General features: G+C 38.7%; 1 protein-coding gene across 1 annotated transcript in view; it reads left to right on the forward strand.

Annotated features, from left to right (window-relative positions):
• Positions 1-1,195: 1,195 nt before the first annotated feature.
• ACVR2A (activin A receptor type 2A) overlaps positions 1,196-18,864 on the forward strand; it is a 91,678-nt gene continuing 74,009 nt past the window's right edge. The window contains exon 1 of the mRNA XM_043488165.1: positions 1,196-1,802. Coding sequence (XP_043344100.1) covers positions 1,748-1,802 — 55 coding nt within the window. The 5' untranslated portion in view covers positions 1,196-1,747. The remainder of the gene's footprint in view (positions 1,803-18,864) is intronic.

The raw sequence follows: 18,864 nt of genomic DNA on the forward strand, positions 1-18,864 counted from the left end.
CCTAAGACCTGCACCTACACCGAGCTCGCTCAAGTGTGGTAAATAACAAAGCTGGTACCTTTAATACTCTCTTCGGTTTGTATTCCGTAGCCAGCTTCGACTATAGCAACTACTGTGAAGTCCCTCAGGTAGAGATCCTACTTCTACATTTTGGATCCCATACCGTGCCTAGCATAGCATCTTTTAAGAAATCAACTTGGATTCAGGGGTAAAAATAAGCCCGAAACGAACTAAAATTCGAAAAAGTAAACACTAGTCTGATCAAATATGTCGATCAAAATTTGCAGGTTTTCTCTTCAGCGAGTAATAGATATTTGAGAACCTATTATACGCAGAACAGTTCTCAACAATGCTTTGTGTACAAAAGGGAAGGAGGGAATGGATTCACTTTGCACATCACGGTAATTGCCGTGGAAATCCTGGCCGGGTGGATAGCCCGTCCTCCTCGAGTTCCACCCGCCTCCCAACCCCTTTTCTTTCCCTTTTAACCGAAATACAAAATGCATAAAGCAAAAGCCACAGGGGCAGGACGCACTACTACTACTGGGGTACAAACACCAGCTCCCGCAGGTCGGCAAGTGCGGAGGACCCAGTCCCACCCCGGCTTTCCGGCGCCCGGGATCTAAGAGCGGACGAGGCGTCCCCCCAGAGGAAAGACAGGGCGCCGCAGACGCCCGCCCCGCCCCGCCCCGGGTCCTGTTCCTCTCGGGCTCCCCTGACCATTCAGGCGTGCCCTCCGCTGAAAGGTCAGTGGAGCACGATCAGGAAACCATGCACTCGAGACCCCAACAACATTCACTTGCCAGCCATTCGAGCCCCACCGCCCAGCAGGCCAAGCAGGCCGGACGACGAGGCCTCGCGGTAAAGAGCCTCCGTCCGCCCCGCCTCCTCGCCTCCTGCCGGCCCCGCCCTCGCTCTCTTACCCCTCCCCCGCTCCCGCCTCGCTTCCCCGACAATCTCCTCGCGCTCACGGCCCGGCACGCGCGCTGCGCCCGGCCGCCGCTGCCGCCGCCGCCGCCGCCTCCGCCGCCGCCGCCGCCGCTGCCGAGCGTTCCTTCGCCGTGCCTGGCTTCCAGCTTCGGGCCGGAACCGGAAGTTTAGGGGGCGGGGCCGGCGGAGGCCAGGGGACCGAAAACGCGGCCGAGCCTGGAGCCCGGAGCCGGAGCCAGAGCCTGGACCAGAACTTGGCCGCCGCCTGCACCACCGCAGCCGCCCGCCGCTGCTTCTCCGCGCCACCGCCGCCGTCTCGGCCGCCACCGCCGCGAGCTCGGCCGCCAGTGGTCCGCGGACTTTGGGTGTCCGGGTTGAAGGTCGGTCCGGACGTCGGACCCAGCTCGGTTCCCGGACTGTCCGGGCGGCAGCGGACGCCGCCGCCTCCTCGTCGCCTCAGCCTGGCGTTTTGTTCGGAGAGACCCGAGAGGCGAGCGGAGCTGACAGTGATTTTGACAGTGATTTAAACCCGCTTTTGTTGTTGTTGGCTTTTCGTTGTTTGGTTTTGTGTGTTGTGCTTGTGTGTGGCGGTTTTTTCCCCCCGTGGTGCATTTTTTTTTTTTATTGTTGTGCTCGCTTTTTTTATTTTTTATTTTTTTTTCTCTTTTTTTTGACCCCGTGAACGTTTTTTTGGTCGGGGCTTCCGAATATGTTTTATGACGGTTGATTTTACACCAGGAGGTTTGTCTCCGAGGAAGACCCAGGGAACTGGATATCTAGCGAGAACTTCCTACGGCTTCCCCGGCGCCTCGGGAAAATGGGAGCTGCTGCAAAGTTGGCGTTTGCCGTCTTTCTTATCTCTTGTTCTTCAGGTAGGTGCATGGAGCGCGGCGCGGCTAGGCTGCCGCCGCTGCCGGAGGCCGCGGTTGTTGTCGGGTCGGCGAGCTCCAGCGGAGCCTGGGGAGGTTTCCCCACCCCGATCCCCTCGGCTGCCGCCCTCCCCCACGACCCCTCCCGGGCTGATTATGATCTGGAAACCTCCATGAATTTTTCTCTTTTCGAGTTTGGTTGGCGACTGATAAGAGTGACTGCTCTGTTGTTGTGAAAGTGAGAAAGTCATGGTTTGTGGCCGTAACGCTGAATGACAGCGCTGGTTGGCTTGCAATTAAGCCGCAAATACCACAAGTGACAATTTATGCAAAGGTTTGAGACCTGAAAGGCGTATTACAAAACGTCCTTTTAGTGTGGCATATTCCAAAAATAAGGGTGTTTTGTTGTTGTTTGTTTGTTTGATTGATTTTTAACATCTTTTAATCAGTGCTTCAGTGACTATCACGGCAGATCAAGTCAGTTGCTACTTGATTTTGACCGTGAGAAACAATGCATTATATCAGCAATTTCATCTGGGTGTCCCCTCACGTTTTCTGCAACTTCAGTGTCCAGCAGTGTTAAAAATAGTTGTAGTTGTTGTTGGAGTATTAACAATAACCCAGTGCAGAAGAGGTATGCCACTGTGTGTTGCTAATGTGCTGGCTTTCAACCACCATTTATGTGCTCTTTTCTGGCATAGATTTTGCTTACCTACGGAATACTTATTTTAAACGCGTTGTGTTGGAGCATTGTTTTCGGTTTAGAACAGCCCATTTGAAATGGTACATACTGTCAGGTACATTGTAGTCATAAAATGGGTTTTGGCCCAGGGTTGAAAGAAGAATTTGGCCCATTTACATTTGAAATTTTGATTTTGTGAGAACGTTCTGTGGTTGCAACCAGTGGTTGGAAAACTATCTAGGCTTTTGTATTTGAAATTCTGTAAATGAATACAGCATTTAGCTCAAAGGTGTGCAGATGTACGTAAGAGGAGAGTTAGTTTGTATATGAAACAATTTTAAAGTGGCAGTGGATATATTTATCATAAAATTCAATGTTCAGTTACTACGTTGTGAGATTGAATTATAGGGGGACAACGAATTGACAGGTTTCATGGCCATGTCTTTTATCTCATTTGCCACAGGGAAATTAGAGGGTGGTAGTCTTTTCTTTGTGTACGTCTGTGGTGTGTGTGTGTTTGTATGTGTGTGTGTCGGTGTCCATCCGTCCTCCCTGCCCCCCTTTTTAATAGAATCTTTTGTAATGTATAGAATTTGCTGAATGGTACATTTCCCTGTGGTTAATAAATGGATAAAGTCTAGTCTTATGTCTGTAGTGGTATTGATCAGTTCCGGGTGGGCTGAATGTGTTTGTGAAATGGCGATCATTGCCAGAGATTAACCAAAAGAATCATGTCTGTTTAAATGGAAGAAGGAACATGCTTAAGGCAGGCTGACGGTTCTTTTTGTGCAGGGTTTGGGGAGGAAGATAAACAATGGTGTCTCTGAAATGAATGAATACTGGATAACATTAAATCTCTTGCTTTTTGTGACATAACCATGTAGTTTTTATTTTTCCTCTAGTACTCTTCTTCCTCTGCCCCTATATGTTCTGGTTGGTGAACTCCTCTTTTTCATATCCCTTTTTCTGATCTCCTGCCCTTGAGGAGGAGGGGCATCATGGCCACTGACCAAGGAATTGTGGATATTATTCCCTCCCAAACCCACCGGAGTCACACTAATTGTTGAAGGAGGCTATTCTTGAGCAGTCTCAAGGTATTACTTCTGGAAAAGCAGGCTGTCGCTGCAGACCTTACAGCTTCCTCTGCTTGGCTTGGGAGTAAAAAGAACTGAGCATTAGTGTCTTGTAGGATTATTCTCACTGAGTCAGGAGGTTAATAGGGCCAAAATTTTCCAATAAAGTAATTTTGTTACTAGAGAGTACGTAGATATTGCACTTACTTTAAACTAATTAAGTATTGTTGAATAGGTTTTTAAAAAAATCCTAGTTTAAAATATAATTCTGTTGAAGATAATTGAAATAAATCTTAAAGACTTTAGTCCATATTTATACATGAATATTTTTAATACTTAAAATGTGTGATTTTTTAAAAGGTCTTTTGTTATGCATCAGATGCACTCACATAGAGGATTATTACATATATTTTTTTTTCCTAATTGATTTTTCTGTGTAATATTTAATCTTGCCTGCTGGAAGCATGAGGATGGCTATTTTTATGAGAAAACATTTCCAAAGTTGTCTTTTTGTTTGTTTGTTTATGGATATTTGATTTTTTAAAAATCAAATGAAGAGTAGTAGTAAAGAGCAGTTTTAGTTCAGGTGTTTAGGATGGATGTTTACTGTTCTCTTTAATATTTTGTGGACTTGGATTTTTCATTTTCCATCGCATGGTGTGGATACTGGAGACGGATTATGTAGACTGTTCCTCGAGGATATGGCCAAGTGTATAATTCACTCCTTTTCATTCTGGGGGAAATATTTTTGAGTTTTGCCCTCATCCTGAAATGCCTTCAGATTCCTTTTGATTTTGAATGTTTTCATTGCCCTTATCCTTACTCAGCTTCTGTTTCAAAACTCAAATATGCTTCTTAGTTATTTTGTTTTTCAAGCATTGTGGTTAATTTGTATCATTCTCCAAATTTGTTGAAATGTGAGGAAGAGTTTAATACTTGCTCTAGGGTTTAGGTTTATCCTCTCTAGAGTGATGCAGCTATTGTGGTATTTGAGTTGCATTGAATAAGCTGAGAATTCCTTTGGATTCTATGGGAACTGAAACAGTCTGGTCTATATATTTAATGAAATAAGAAATGGAGATAAAGTAGTTTTGTGCATTTTCTTCTGTTCAGCATGGCAATACTGTGTGGGTGTGTGTGGATATGTGCATGTATGTGTGATTGGAGGGGTCATTGGAGTACAATGGATCTTCTGGAACTCTTCTGAACTTTTGACTAATGATAGATATTAAATGCTTTTGTTTTCTATAAGGCAGAATCTCTTAAATATAGTCTGTGATCAGATTCAAATATATTATCTTGGAACATTAACCAGCAGAAAAACAAAACAGCACCCTCCCTTCATTTCATTTTTTCTGCTTATAAGCCAGTAGTTCTCAAGCTCGGGTGCCTTTTGCTCCCCAGCCCGGCAGCTCTCCCCAGGGGCCCTTTGGAGACAGTCTTGGCTGTCAGAGCTGTGGGGGAGGAGAGGGTGTGTGCTGGCATCTACTGGGTAGGGGACGGGGTGCTGCTCATTACCCTGTGATGCACGGGACAGCCTTCCACAACAAAGGATTATCTGGCTGAGAATGTCCGTAGTGTTCAGGGTGAGAAGCCCTTTTCTGAATTCTAAATTTTAAAAAGCATTAGTATATCAGTAAACGGTCTCTGCTGTCCCTCCCACAGTTAGTCATCTCAATTTTACAAGTGCATGGCATTTTTGATCTCCAGGTGACCTTGTATTGAGAGTTTTCATCTTTTCATTATCTTTAAAAATGAGAATTACTAGGAGAATAGACTATAGGTATATTCGTTATTTCATCCTATTGTACTTTAATAAAAATACTTTTGCTGACTGTTACAAATAAACTGTCTCCAATCATTTGTTATGATGGAGTACTTTTGAAGACTGTATATTCATGGATATGAAGAGTGCTTGGTCAAGTTATCAAGTTTAATTATTTTTGCTTTTGATCCAGTAGTTTCTTTGCTCTTAATAATCATCTTTAAGACTGTTTCCTCCTATCCTTATTGAAATCACTGAATGATGTGGTGACTTCAGGGGTGTGAGAGATGGAGAGATAGAGAGAAGGAGGGGGAGGAAGGGAGGGTGGCAGAGGGAGAAGAAAAGAGACTGATTAATATGATGCCTGAAAGCTTTGTAAGTTTCATATGGAAGAAATATCTTCACTATTACATCTTCCCTAAATGGAAAAACTGAATTTACACCTTAAGTTTTTTTTTTTTTTTTAAAGAATATATCCTTTATCTAGCAAATTTTTAATTTTAAAAAACTTTTAAAGTGATTTCTTAATTACATAATTTTCTTGAGAATCTGTTACCTGGATTTTGGTTACCATTAGACTCATTTAGGCTATACTACTAAGTATTCTATGATCTATTGCAGATCCTTGTCCTTTTTGAGGTTAAAATTTGACCATAATTAATAAGTGTTTATCTTGTTTTGAACTCTGGTTTTAAGGAAGTTAGCCAGCCAGGATAAGAATTACGGTGAAGTACTTAAAGTAAATTAAGTAAAGTAAAGTAAAATAAAGTAAAAATTACTAAAGTAAATATGCTCTACACCATAGAGAGGAAAAATTCTGAAGTTGTTCTCACAAAAAAAGCGTGCAAATAAATCTCATACTTTTCTTTGTAACACACTTCCCTATACATATCTCTGGTACTAGCTGACATTTTCATCTTTTGTGTCCATTGGACGCATTGTTTCATGAGAAGTAAAGCATAACTAAACCAAATGAGATTTTAGTAATCTTTAAATTGTCTCTTTAGATGCTAAAACTCTTTTATCGCTTTTTTATTTTTGTCATTACTCTCATTTCTCATCTTTGGTGTCTCATAAATTTGTGACTCAAATTTGTCTTTTCATGCTCCCTAATGTTGCCATTGTTATGGTGCCACTCAGTCAGTTAGGTAAGGTTGGCAACATTTGATACTGAGATTACTAGTATTCCTCAGTTTTATTCCATATTCTGTAATTTATCATTTCTTCCATTCCCTTTCATTGTGATTCCCTTTCTACTTTCCACTCTTGTTTATCTCCTCTGCTGCCCCTGTACTGTAGGCTGCTTACTTGTGGAACCTACTCAGTTACTTAGTATCAGGGGTGGCTCAAGAGGGCTCAGCTTGGTTTAAATGAAAACAGTTCAGATTTAGAAAGCTTGAGAATTGATCAGATAGTCTTTTCTACTGTTCTTTTCATTTGTTGGTTTCTGGAATACCGCACACACTTGGGACTGCTGTTACTCTCTTGAAATCAAACGGCTTGAACTTTACATTGCTCTTACTCACATAGCTTTTTAATATTTTGTTTTTCTTTAACTCTTGCTGCTTTCCAAAAGTCTCTTATTACTTATTATTATCTTATTACTTATTATCTCTTATTACTGTTCATTCATCATCTTTGTTTAAGCCAAAATTTGACCAGACCAGAGAGTATATTTTTTGCCACAGGTGGGACCACATTACACTTCCTCTGTGGTAGATTTAATTCTGTTAGGTTATAATAGGCATGTCTAGACAGAACATTGATTTCAAATTGACTATTGAACATGAATGTTCCAGGAATAATGTATAGAGGAAGGAGAAAAAGTCAAGAAGGTAAGAAAACTTCAGATAGCAATAGACTTTCTGTCATTCTCCAACTGGATTTGTGTTAGTCACTTTCACAAATGCAACACTTCTAGTGATCATGGTTTGTTTACTAAAGGGACCTGAAAGGAATGTGTTGTTGTTTCTGAGTTTGGATTTCTTAAACTATTAGCGTGGTGACTTAGGGGGGGAAAATGGGAGGTTCTTCCGGATACTGGACAAGAAGGTGGTTGTGGTGGTCAGTAGACTTGTGTTCTGGTGCCAGGACTGCCACTGTCATTTCTTTACCTGAATTTGTTACATACCTTTCTGACTATAACTGATTGCCCTGCCACTGATTCCTCTCCCAGTCCAACCACTTAGCTGCCAGATTAGCCTCATTAAAAAATGTCTGGTTATGTCACTCCTGCTTAAAACCTTTCACTCTTCACCTTTAGCATAAAATCTAAAGTCTTTAGATTGGCATACAAAGTCCTTTATCATTTAAATCCTGCCTCTTTTCTCTAAAAGCAGGTAAAGAATCTCCCTGCAGTGCAGGAGACACCAGAGACACCAGTTCAATCCCTGGGTCGGGAAGATCCCCTGGAGGAGGAAATGGCAACCCACTCCAGTATTCTTGCCTGGGAGATCCCATGGACGGAGGAGCCTGATAGGCTACAATCTGAAGGATCACAGAGAGTCAGACATGACTGAGTGACTAAGCACAGAGAGAAGGGTATAGGCTCTAGAGTTTGACTTTCTTGCTTTACATTCTCATTTCACAACTTAACTTAGGGCAGATCACATCACCTTTTGTGCTTCAGTTTTGTCATCTACAAAATGGGAATGTTAATAGTGCCTACCTCACATAGTGGTTTCAAGATTAAATTACACATAAATGCTAGGTGTTCTGCTGTGGCTCCTCTTCAGCATGTGCCCTATACTCCAGGTATACAGACTCAACACAGAGTTTCCTGAGTGTGTCGTTCTTTATTGTATATTAGTATGGTACCTTTGTACATGTTATTTCTTCCTCCTTTATCTGTTTAACTCCTTGTTGTAAGACTGATAAGTACCACCTCTTCAAAAAAAATATTTCTCTGCCACTTAACCTAGAGTGAATTAGTTAATTTCTGTTGTTTATAAATGACCTTGATTCCAGTACTTACTCTTAATGTTTGCTTGCATATACGTAGTATAGACTTTGAGCTCTTCGAAGACATCTTCTCTTTATTCATAGACTCTCACCTAGAACCTGGTATCCAGTATGTGCTTAGCAAATGTTTACTTTATGAAGTGAAATGTTTTTATTTCTGGGCCTGAGTTTTCCTTTTATGTATTAAAGTAATAAACTTGGGTTAGATGATCTCTAAACTCTTTTCCTACTGTAAAAGCTCTATGAATCTAGTTCTAAGGGTAGAGTTTAATAATGACATTTTATTAGAAAAAGTGATTTTGCTGGTTGTTTTTTGAGTATCCTTAAGTTCTGCCCCCCTTTTAAATGTTGTGTCTCTGATCCTTAGACTAAATTGTTTAATTTGAATTGTATAGATGTAAAAGACATCTTAGAGTATTTCGAATTCAGTGGCTTTCAGCTTTTTTGACCATAACCAACAGTAAGAAATACACATTGCATCATGACTCAGTTCTCTTATACGTAAATAGGTATATGCATCAGAAATAGAAGTTTCATGAACTTACTATGTGCAGGACACTTTTGTTTGTTTCTGCATTTTATTTCATTAACAAAGTTTTGATTATGATCCCATTAATGAATTCAGTGACCCACTAATGAGTTCTGAGCTCTCCCCAAATACTGGTTTTATTCGCTCCACCCAGTACTTGAGTAGAGAAGGAAACTGCATAAGTAAATATGTGCAGTGAAAAACGTGTGCACTGAGAAATATGCTCATTATTTAATCTGCAATGGAGAACTTGTGCCTCCATACAGAGTATAGAGAAAACTGGTCCCAGGGCAGAAGGTAGACCTGCCATGGCTGAGCTCATTTCTCTTCTGAACTACCTGGATGACTTATGCACACACAAAGGTGCTAAAACAAAATTATATTGTAATTTTGAGTAGTTCAAATTTTTCATTTAGGAAAGACTTGCTGGAGGAGATAGGTCCTAATAATAGGAAAAAAAAATACCTTGGCAGGAGGTTGAGAAGCATATTTGTCTTATTATGTGGGAACAGGGACAAAATGGTATCTGGAATATAGAAAGCATTTGTGAGGATACCTGATTGTGGATGGTAGGCAAGTTGAGATGGAGGAATTTTTGACTAAATTTGACTAAATCTAATTTCTGTGGAGGAAAAATGTTTATAACTGCTTGAAGTAGAACAGTCTCAGTTGAGGGCGTTAAATCCAGGTGAAAAGTTATTAAAACCAAGAAGAGGTAGGAGTGGATGATAGACATCCTGATGACTATCCCAAATACTTACAGTATGTGGAATATAGAACAGAAAAACAGCTTAGAGATTAGGTAGAATCGCAGCAATACTAAATAAGATTGGTAAAGAATTAACAACCCAGAAGAAAATAGGAAGCACTTTCATAACCAAAGAAATCCTGTAGTGAAAGATGGATTTAGAGTATAAGCATGAATGAAAATATAACTATAGATTTGGGAAAATAAGAATACGTAAAAATATATGAGAGCATATATTATTCTCTTACATACAGTACAGTGTATGGTGGGTATGTCTCCATTGTGAGGTTAATTCTAAGCTCTGGTAGCTCAATATGTTGTTTGTATTTAAATAATGGTCAGATTCCAGTAATTGCAATGATGCTCATACTGGTCATTCAGATTATATTCTTTGAAATATATGTGAAGCATTTTCTTCACAGTAAATTGTACTGTGTAGTTTTAGAAACTTTTCTGAGGTTGGTATATGTGATTTAGGCCTGCTTCCTGAACCTTTTCAATACCTTTCTTTTGGACTAAATAAAAATTTCTTTGGTATTAGTAATTGTAATCATGTTGGGAATCATTTTATTCTCTAATGTTGCTGAACAAAAATAATTGTAAAGCAATGAAATAATTATCTGAAGGACTTAGTAAGGAAGGGTTGCCTTTTAAAATTAATCATCTTTACATATTATAGTAATAAGCCTATCTTATCTAAAGCTTTAAGAAAAAAATTTTCCTACTAATGATTACTGACCTTATATTTTATAGAAATGAGCCCTGTCCTGGGAAAAACCTGTTGATCTTCACATCTTTGTGATACATTGTAATTCAAGCTTGTTCCAAGGCATTATTTCAAGAGGAAGAGGCATGGGCAAATTATCAGATCTTGGCAAGCTTCTAAAACTCTGAGATTAATTTTTTTATATTTATTTATTTTTTAATTGAAGGATAATTGCTTTACAGAATTTTGTTGTTTTCTGTCAAAGAATATTTTTTAATTTGTAAACCAAGATGTAGTAAATGAAATAATATGCCATATAATACAGGCGCTGAGTCATAGTAGATCTTATGTACATGTCAGTTTTTAACCTATCTTAAAGTCTTATTTTTAAAAAAATGTAGTATGTAAAATATTTAAAATACAGTTTTAGTTTTTAGGAGATTTTTAAAATTTGCTGGTAAATTACTTATAAGTTAATATGAAATAATATTCTGACTAAATGATTCAGCCATAGAAGATATCAGTAATGCTGCCAAATAGGTGCCAGGAAATATTTAGAACATTCAGCTATCATAGTTCTTTTATAAAGAGTTCTTTAAGTTCTCGTTGTTCTAGCATGCATTAAAAGGAAGCATTGGTGTAAACCTTCATCTGTATTTGTTAGAATTTAAAATATTTCTCATAGGCAATTTCACCTAAACATTAAGTGTTTTAAAACTTCATATAAAGTCTTGGAAGCGAAGATTGTCTCTTTTCTGTCTGCTGTGTGAGGATATAAGGAGAAGTCGGCAGTCTAACCTGGAAGCAAGCTCTCAGTGGAATCTGACAGCACTAACACTCTGAACTTGAACTTCCATCCCTCAGAACTGTGAGAAATAAATTTCTGTTGTCAAGAAAAAAAAAAAAAAGTCTTGGAAGCTTCTCAAGTCAGTTTTGAGGTACCAGCTACAAGCTTTCAAAACATGCTTAGCAGAGTTTTGAGGTCAGTATTTTGAATGTGGTATAATATTTTGGAGTAAAACTTGAGTCTTTCATTTAAATTCTTGTTTTCCTGCTGACTCTTTTTTGACCTTGGCAACCGTGAAGACTTTACTCATCACTAAATTAAAGAGGATGAAATAAGTATTCATTTGTTTAACAAATAAATGTTGAACTACACGCTAGGCAGTGCTAAGTGGTTGAAATGGAGCAGTGAACAAGACACACGTGATAATGTGCTTACAGTCATAAAGTAAGTAGTCAAATGAATAAAATAATTTAGAATTGTCATATGTGCTCTGACAGGATTCTGAGAAGGTAACTTTATTTTGCCTCATGTCCCATATCATAATCTCTAATTACTCAAGTTTATTTATCTACCTATTTATCATCTGTCCTTTGCACTATTAGAGTGTAAATTCTATGAGAGAGGGTTTCTCTCACTTATTCATCACAGTATCCCTAGAGCATGGCGTGGTTTCTGGCACAGAGTAGAAGCTCAGTAAATATCTGACTGACTGCCTGGAGAAATGGGTGCAAGGATGGGACTAGAGAGGTTGATAGGGACAAGATCATGCAGGGCTTTTGATCTAAGCTGGGAAAGAGACTGAAATCCAAAGGGCAGTGGAAAAAGCAGAGTTTTAAGGAGGAGCTTGACCTGTGTTGTTTGTTAAGGTCACTGGCAGCTGTCTGGAAAGTATATTGAAGGTGTGGAGGAGTGAGAAGGTGAGACCAGTTAGGGGACTGTTAACGCCAGCCTAAGCTAGAGAGACTCTGTAAGATCCCTTCTATTCTAGCCTTGTATTCTAGTCGTTGCCTACACTTGTCTTACTCTCTTATTTTACTAGTTACCCATTTTCCCCCTGCTTTTTACTTAAGGAAAATGAATAGCTTGTTGTGCATATGAGAACTGAATACAACATCTCCCAAAAAACTCAAAAAGAGACAAAATACAAGCGAGAGAGTACTGAATTTTTTGTGGCAAATTCCTGTCTTTAGATTCTGTGCATCTGCTAGTTACTTACTTACGCACCATTTTTATTTCTCTCTGGAGCTTTGGCTTTACTTCTTCTTTCAAATGTCTATTTTTTTCTTTTTCTTTTTTTTTAAGAATATCACCTTTTGATTGTTTTATCATGTAATATACTGTATTGTTGACATGACTGAAGATTCAGGAGCAGAAACCAGCATATTTTATATCTTAATTCTTAGGAATTTGATATCTTTACTGCTTATCAAGATCTTACAATAAAAACTGAGGGGATAAATAGTTAATACTATGGGCTATGATTTTTACTCAGGGCCATTGCCTCTGTTAAGTAGTTAGCTTGAATATTTTTATCTGAAAGATTTCAAGCCTGTACTGTTGGTGGGAGGGGGAGGTGGTGCTTGGCACAATCAACTATATTGGCAGAAGTTCAGCAGCATCATCTTTGACTAGGAAAAACTGCATTATTACACAGAGATAAAGCCAAAAGAGACGTTAAACATCACTGAATTTAGAAATATAATGGTGGCTGCCTCTCTTCATTTGGTTTCTTTTCATTTTGGATGTAGGTAAAGCTAACTATCTGTCTTTGGTTAGCCACCTTCTTCTATTAATTCACCCTGTAAATATTACAGGTGACTTTACTTATTATTACCTTAAATAAAGTAATTAGGCTTTGTGCTACTTGGTAGTAGAGTTTCACACAGCAAGATTCGTGTGTAGAATTTGCTAATTATTTCTGTTTAAGCTTAGAGTTGAAATTAACTTCTGTAAATACACTTTTAAATGGTTTGGGGAGAAATGATAAGTCAAAACTAAAAGAAAATGATAAAAAATGAGTAAGGGTAGTTACAAGATATTAATTATTCAAGATGGGCATGGTAGTAGTAAAGCAATTTGGTTAGTAGGCATTCAGAAGAATAAAATGCCTTTCTAAATAATCACCCTTTTATTCCATATAAATATTATATAACAAATCTTTCCAGGTAGCCTTTTTTTTTTTTTCTTTGTCTTTTTTTTTTATTAGTTGGAGGCTAATTACTTCACAACATTTCAGTGGGTTTTGTCATACATTGATATGAATCAGCCATAGATTTACACGTATTCCCCATCCCGATACCCCCTCCCACCTCCCTCTCCACCCGATTCCTCTGGGTCTTCCCAGTGCACCAGGCCCGAGCACTTGTCTCATGCATCCCACCTGGGCTGGTCATCTGTTTCACCATAGATAGTATACATGCTGTTCTTTTGAAACATCCCACCCTCACCTTCTCCCACAGAGTTCAAAAGTCTGTTCTGTATTTCTGTGTCTCTTTTTTTGTTTTGCATATAGGGTTATCGTTACCATCTTTCTAAATTCCATATATATGTGTTAGTATGCTGTAATGTTCTTTATCTTTCTGGCTTACTTCACTCTGTATAAGGGGCTCCAGTTTCATCCATCTCATTAGGACTGATTCAAATGAATTCTTTTTAACGGCTGAGTAATATTCCTCCAGGTAGCCTTTTAAGACATTCTCTTCCTTAGTTCTTTAGAGATACGTAATACCTGACTGGGGTGTTGAATTAGGGAATAAATTGTTATTTATATTGTTTGTTAAAATGTAAATAGAGATTGCCTCTTACCAGAGGGGGCTAGAAATAATAGAAGCAGTTAAATTAGGAGAGTTTAACTCCCGAGAGGACCTGACAGACTATCACGTGCTATTTTCTCCATTAACTACCTTATCAGATGATTTTTCTGAAGAATAAACTGTTCAAACTGAAGAATGAAATAAAATGAAAAGATTAGGGTCAGAGAAGAATGTTGTTATATTTTTTCTTTTTGAATCAGTGAAAGGTAGTTTTGATCTTTCATCCATAGATCTGATCTATCATTTCAAAAATAGCCCTCCATCAAAATTTGTAATTCTTAGTCTAGCAGCATATATTTAGCAACACTTATTAAGCAGTAGTTTTATGATTAATATCTAGTTGTATTTCCATGATATGGAAAGATACCAGCTCACTAAGCTAGAGAGCCTAAGAGTAGATGAACCTAGTCTGTTACAAAATTGTAGAATTTCTGCTATTGGAACACGTGGTTACTTAGTAAGGACTAGTTATTGAAGCAGTCTTGTTGGTATAAGGGTAGCTATTGCTTGAAAAGAATGGGTTTCTCAAACAACAGTAGGTCCTTCATCTCAAATTCAAAATTATGCAGTGTGGGGACAGGTATATTAGAAAAAACAAGCATTCTGTAGGGAGAAGGCTTGGATGTTGGGTCTGTCTTTATCATGATGTGATACACCATATGAACTTGGGAAAATTCCATAACCTTAGTTTATTCATCTGTAAAATGGAGTTTATAGTTCTGCCTCACAAGGTTATAGTAAGGATCAAAGGTTATAGATGTAAACACACTCATACCATATATATATATGTATATGTATACACACATGTATATGGACGTTTTAAAACTTCAAAATATTATTCCAAATGGGTTAGTTGCTAAGTCGTGTCCGTCTCTTGTAACCCCATGGACTATAGCCTGCCAGGCTCCTCTGTCTATGGGAGTCTCCAGGCAAGAATCCTGGAGTGGGTTGCCATTTCCTTTCCCAAGCATTTGTAATTAATACAGTGATTTTTTTTTTTCAAGGAGAGCAGTAGGAAAGGTTCAAATGAACTACAATAACACTTTTAATTCAGAACTTGTGGTTCTTCATCAGTAGACATTTATTTTTACCCTAATTCTTCTGTGAATAAAGGATTTGACTCTGTGAACAACCGATTATAAAATCTTAGAGGAAGATCCATTCCTTACAGTGATTGATGTTTCCTACAGCAAATCAACTGCTGCTTATTCCTCCAAGCATTTTTTTACCCACTTGCTTTCCATTAGTACTTAGGAGGAGGAGGACCATATCCAACTTATTTACGGTAGTTTCCTCAGTGTTTGACACCTAATAGGTGTTTAACAAATATTTGTGAATGAATATTGAGTGCTTTCAAGTGTTTAGGATAGGGGCCACAGACTTTTTTGTAAAGGACCAGATAGTAAATATTTTAGTCAATCTCTCTTGCAGCTACTCAGCTCTGTTAGTTGTAACACAGAAGCAGTCATAGACAGTACGTAAATGGATCAGTGTGACTGTGATCCAATAAAACTTTATAGATACTGAAATTTGAATTTCATGTGATTTTCATATGTCACAAAGTAGTGTATTCTTTTTTTCAACCATTTGAAAATGTAAAAACCATTGTTCAGCAGCTGTACAAAATCAGGTTGCAAAGCGGATTTGACCCACTGGCAATAGTTCACTAAGCCCTGGTGCAGCATATTGTGTAAGTAGCACCCTCCCCCAGCTTAGAAAGAAATACATTATGTTCCAAAAACTTTGTTTGGAACCCAGGAAGCACTTTCTTACGGGATTATTGTCATCTGTGTTGGTTACATTCCCAGACCAGTCTACAAGCCTGTTTTACCTTCCGTGTTCTATATTCCAGCAGTACAACTTTATCGCTGGGAATAACACTATCTCTGAGGGAATATGGGTTTAATATTCCTTCCTGGACCAGAAGGAACACAGACCCTCCCCGGCACTAACAGAATTTCCTTCTTCCCTGTTCTCTTCATTTCGAGTACCCTGCTCCCTGGGACTTTAGTAGGGTGGTGTGGTCACAAGACCAAAAAGCTTTGTGTATATGGTTAGGTGGGAGAAAGGTGTCAGGGAAAGAAGAATGAAAGAAAAAGAAAATATCAAGTTGAATCACACACAGTAAGAGTGGTACTGCTTTGTGAAACCTTAGTTATGTGTATGTATATGAACTGGGTCACAGTGAAAATGTGTTTATTTCTTACTGTGATTGGTGATCAGAATGTTTGAAAACCTGTGTTCTAAGGGTTTGAGGTACAGATCCCGAGATCTTTTTTCTCCTTTTATTGTATGTGAGAGCCAAGTGAAAAATACAAAGTAAGCCTCTTGACCACTTAGGACAGTGTGTTTCTGGTAAAGTTACCTTATGAGGTGGTTACCTGTTTTACAGATGAGAAAACAGGGTCATGCAGCTAATAAGCATCACAATTGAGATTCGAACACGTATTCTTATCTTGCTTAAGAACATCTGCTTCATCCATTATACCACGTTGTTTTTCCTTGTAGGGAAAGAAGGAAAGAAGCTGTGTATGACTTCCATTGTGTTGGAAAATCATCACAGTTGTTGGCAACTCACCAGATTTCTTGAGACATTGATTTAAGTATTAGGACAGGGCCACTGGAAGAAAATAGGAACTATATGAAGAGTGACATGATGTGTTAGAATAGAGGGGGTCTGTCATTTTACCTTTATTTTTCTTCTTTCTCCTTTGTTCTCCCTGCTCCTTCATACCTCACCACCAACATGGGCTCCTAACTCATACTAGAAACAGCAAGGGTTTCTAGTGGGGAGGAGGAACATAATCTTGTCTTTAGCTGAGAGGAGAATGAGGAGGGAAACCCAAGTAGCTGGGCCACCTGGTCATCCAGGTGAATTGGCTGTTCCCAAGTGGCAGTGTGTAAGTCGGTATAGATAGAAAAGGACCTGCTATTACTTGTGGTACAAGCAGAAATCTTGACTTTGAAGACTTATAGCTTTGATATGCTAATTGAGAATAGTTCTTTTTAAGTCATTAAAGGAAAACCTCTCTTAAGCAGTACTTGGTTAACTAGACTTCATTACCCATTTTAAGTACTTAAATTTCAAAAGGCATGTTTAAGACATCTCTTTCTCTTAGTGTCGAGTTAGGAAGTATGGTGACAAATTCATGCTGATTGTGATGTCTAACTTGATTTGGAATTGTCTTGGGAAGAGGTTGGGGCTTCCTGGTGGTTCAGTTGGTAAAGAGTCTGCCTGCAATACAGGAGACCCCAGTTTAATCCTTGGGTTGGGAAGATCCCCCGGAGAAGGAAATGGTAACCCACTCCAGTATTCTTGCCTGGGAAATCCCACGGACAGAGGAACCTGGTAGACTACAGTCCACGGGGTCATAAGAGTTCAACATGACTTAGTGAATAAACCTACCTAAACCTGGTAAGAGGTAGATTTGATAGGAGGGCTGTTGTTCTTAATTAGAAATGTAACAAAGTCATAGCAGACCAGATACCTGGTTAATTGAGTGGAAGAATGACAAACACTTGTAAAGTGTTTTTAGGCTGAGTTGAGATTCTTGATTTTGCAATGGGAAGTACTAATTTATATAGAAAAAGTTCCAGCTGGTAATACCTGAAGATTTGGACTTAATATTTTTAGCCTTACCAATATTTTTAGCCTTTTCTCTTACCTGAATGGTACTGCTTACAATGTTCTGTATTATAATTTCCAGCTAATGTGTCTGTCTTCCAGCTGACCTGGGATTTTTTAGACTCATTCATTGTAGTGCTAAGTTAGTGTTCGATGTAGGTCAAGAGCTTTGGAGCCAGAGTGACAGATCATGTATCTTGGCTCCATTATTTTCTGTCTCTGTGATCTAGGGGCAAGTTATTTAACCTATCTGTATTACGGTTTTCTCATATGGAAAATGGAAATAATAGTGGTGCATTGAATGATGTCTGGTGTTACAGTAAGCATTCTGAATAGCTCAAAAATATTAGTTGAAAGATAAAACAGACTGGGAGAAAATATTCACAATGTTTGATAATATTCACAATACTTGTTATCTGTAGTAAACAATGATAATATTCACAATACTTGTTATCTGTAGTAAACAAAGAACTCTTAAGACTCAACATGAAGAAAGCAAACAACCCAGTTAAAAAATGGGCCGAAGACTTTGACAGATACCTCACCAGAGATGATATACAGATGGTAAATAAGCATATGATATCAGCAAGGAAATGGAATTTAAAACAACTAGGTACCACTACACACTTATTAGAATGGCCAAAATCTGAAACACTGACACCACCAACTGCTAGCAATGATATGGAACAATAGGAACTCTCATTCATTTCTGGTAGGAATGCAAAATGGTATAACTACTTTGATAGACAGTTTGGTGGTTTCTTAAAAAACTAAAAATCTTCTTACTATGATCCAGCAGTCACACATCTTGGTATTTACCAAGGAAATTGAAAACATGTTCACACAGAAGCCTGTATGTAGATGTTTCTAGCAGCTTTATTCCTAATTGCCAAAATTTGGAAGAACCAAAATGTCCTTCAGTAGGTTAATTGATATAAACTATGGTATCTCCAGACAATGATGTGTTTTTCAGCACTAAAAGAAATGAGCTCTCAAGTCATGAAAAGACATGGAGGAAACTTAAATGCATATAACTAAATGCTAGTCTGAAAAGGCTACGTAACTGTATGATTACTACTATATGTGTCTGAAAGAGGAAAAAGTATGGAGACAGTAAAATGATGAGTGGTTGCCAGGAGTTGGGTGGGAGGAAAGGGATGAATAGGCAGAGAATGGAGGATTTTTAGGGCAGTAGACATACTCTGTATGATTTTATAATGATGGACATAGGTCATATATATTTGATGAAACCCATGGAATGAATGTAAATTACTAAAAGTGAACCCTAAACCATGGACTTTGGGTAATTGTGATGTGTCAGTGTAGGTTGGTAACAAGTGGAGCACTCTGGTGAATGATGTTGATAATGAGGGAGG

The sequence above is a fragment of the Cervus canadensis genome, chromosome 15, assembly GCF_019320065.1.
Source record: "Cervus canadensis isolate Bull #8, Minnesota chromosome 15, ASM1932006v1, whole genome shotgun sequence".
NCBI lineage: Eukaryota > Metazoa > Chordata > Mammalia > Artiodactyla > Cervidae > Cervus > Cervus canadensis.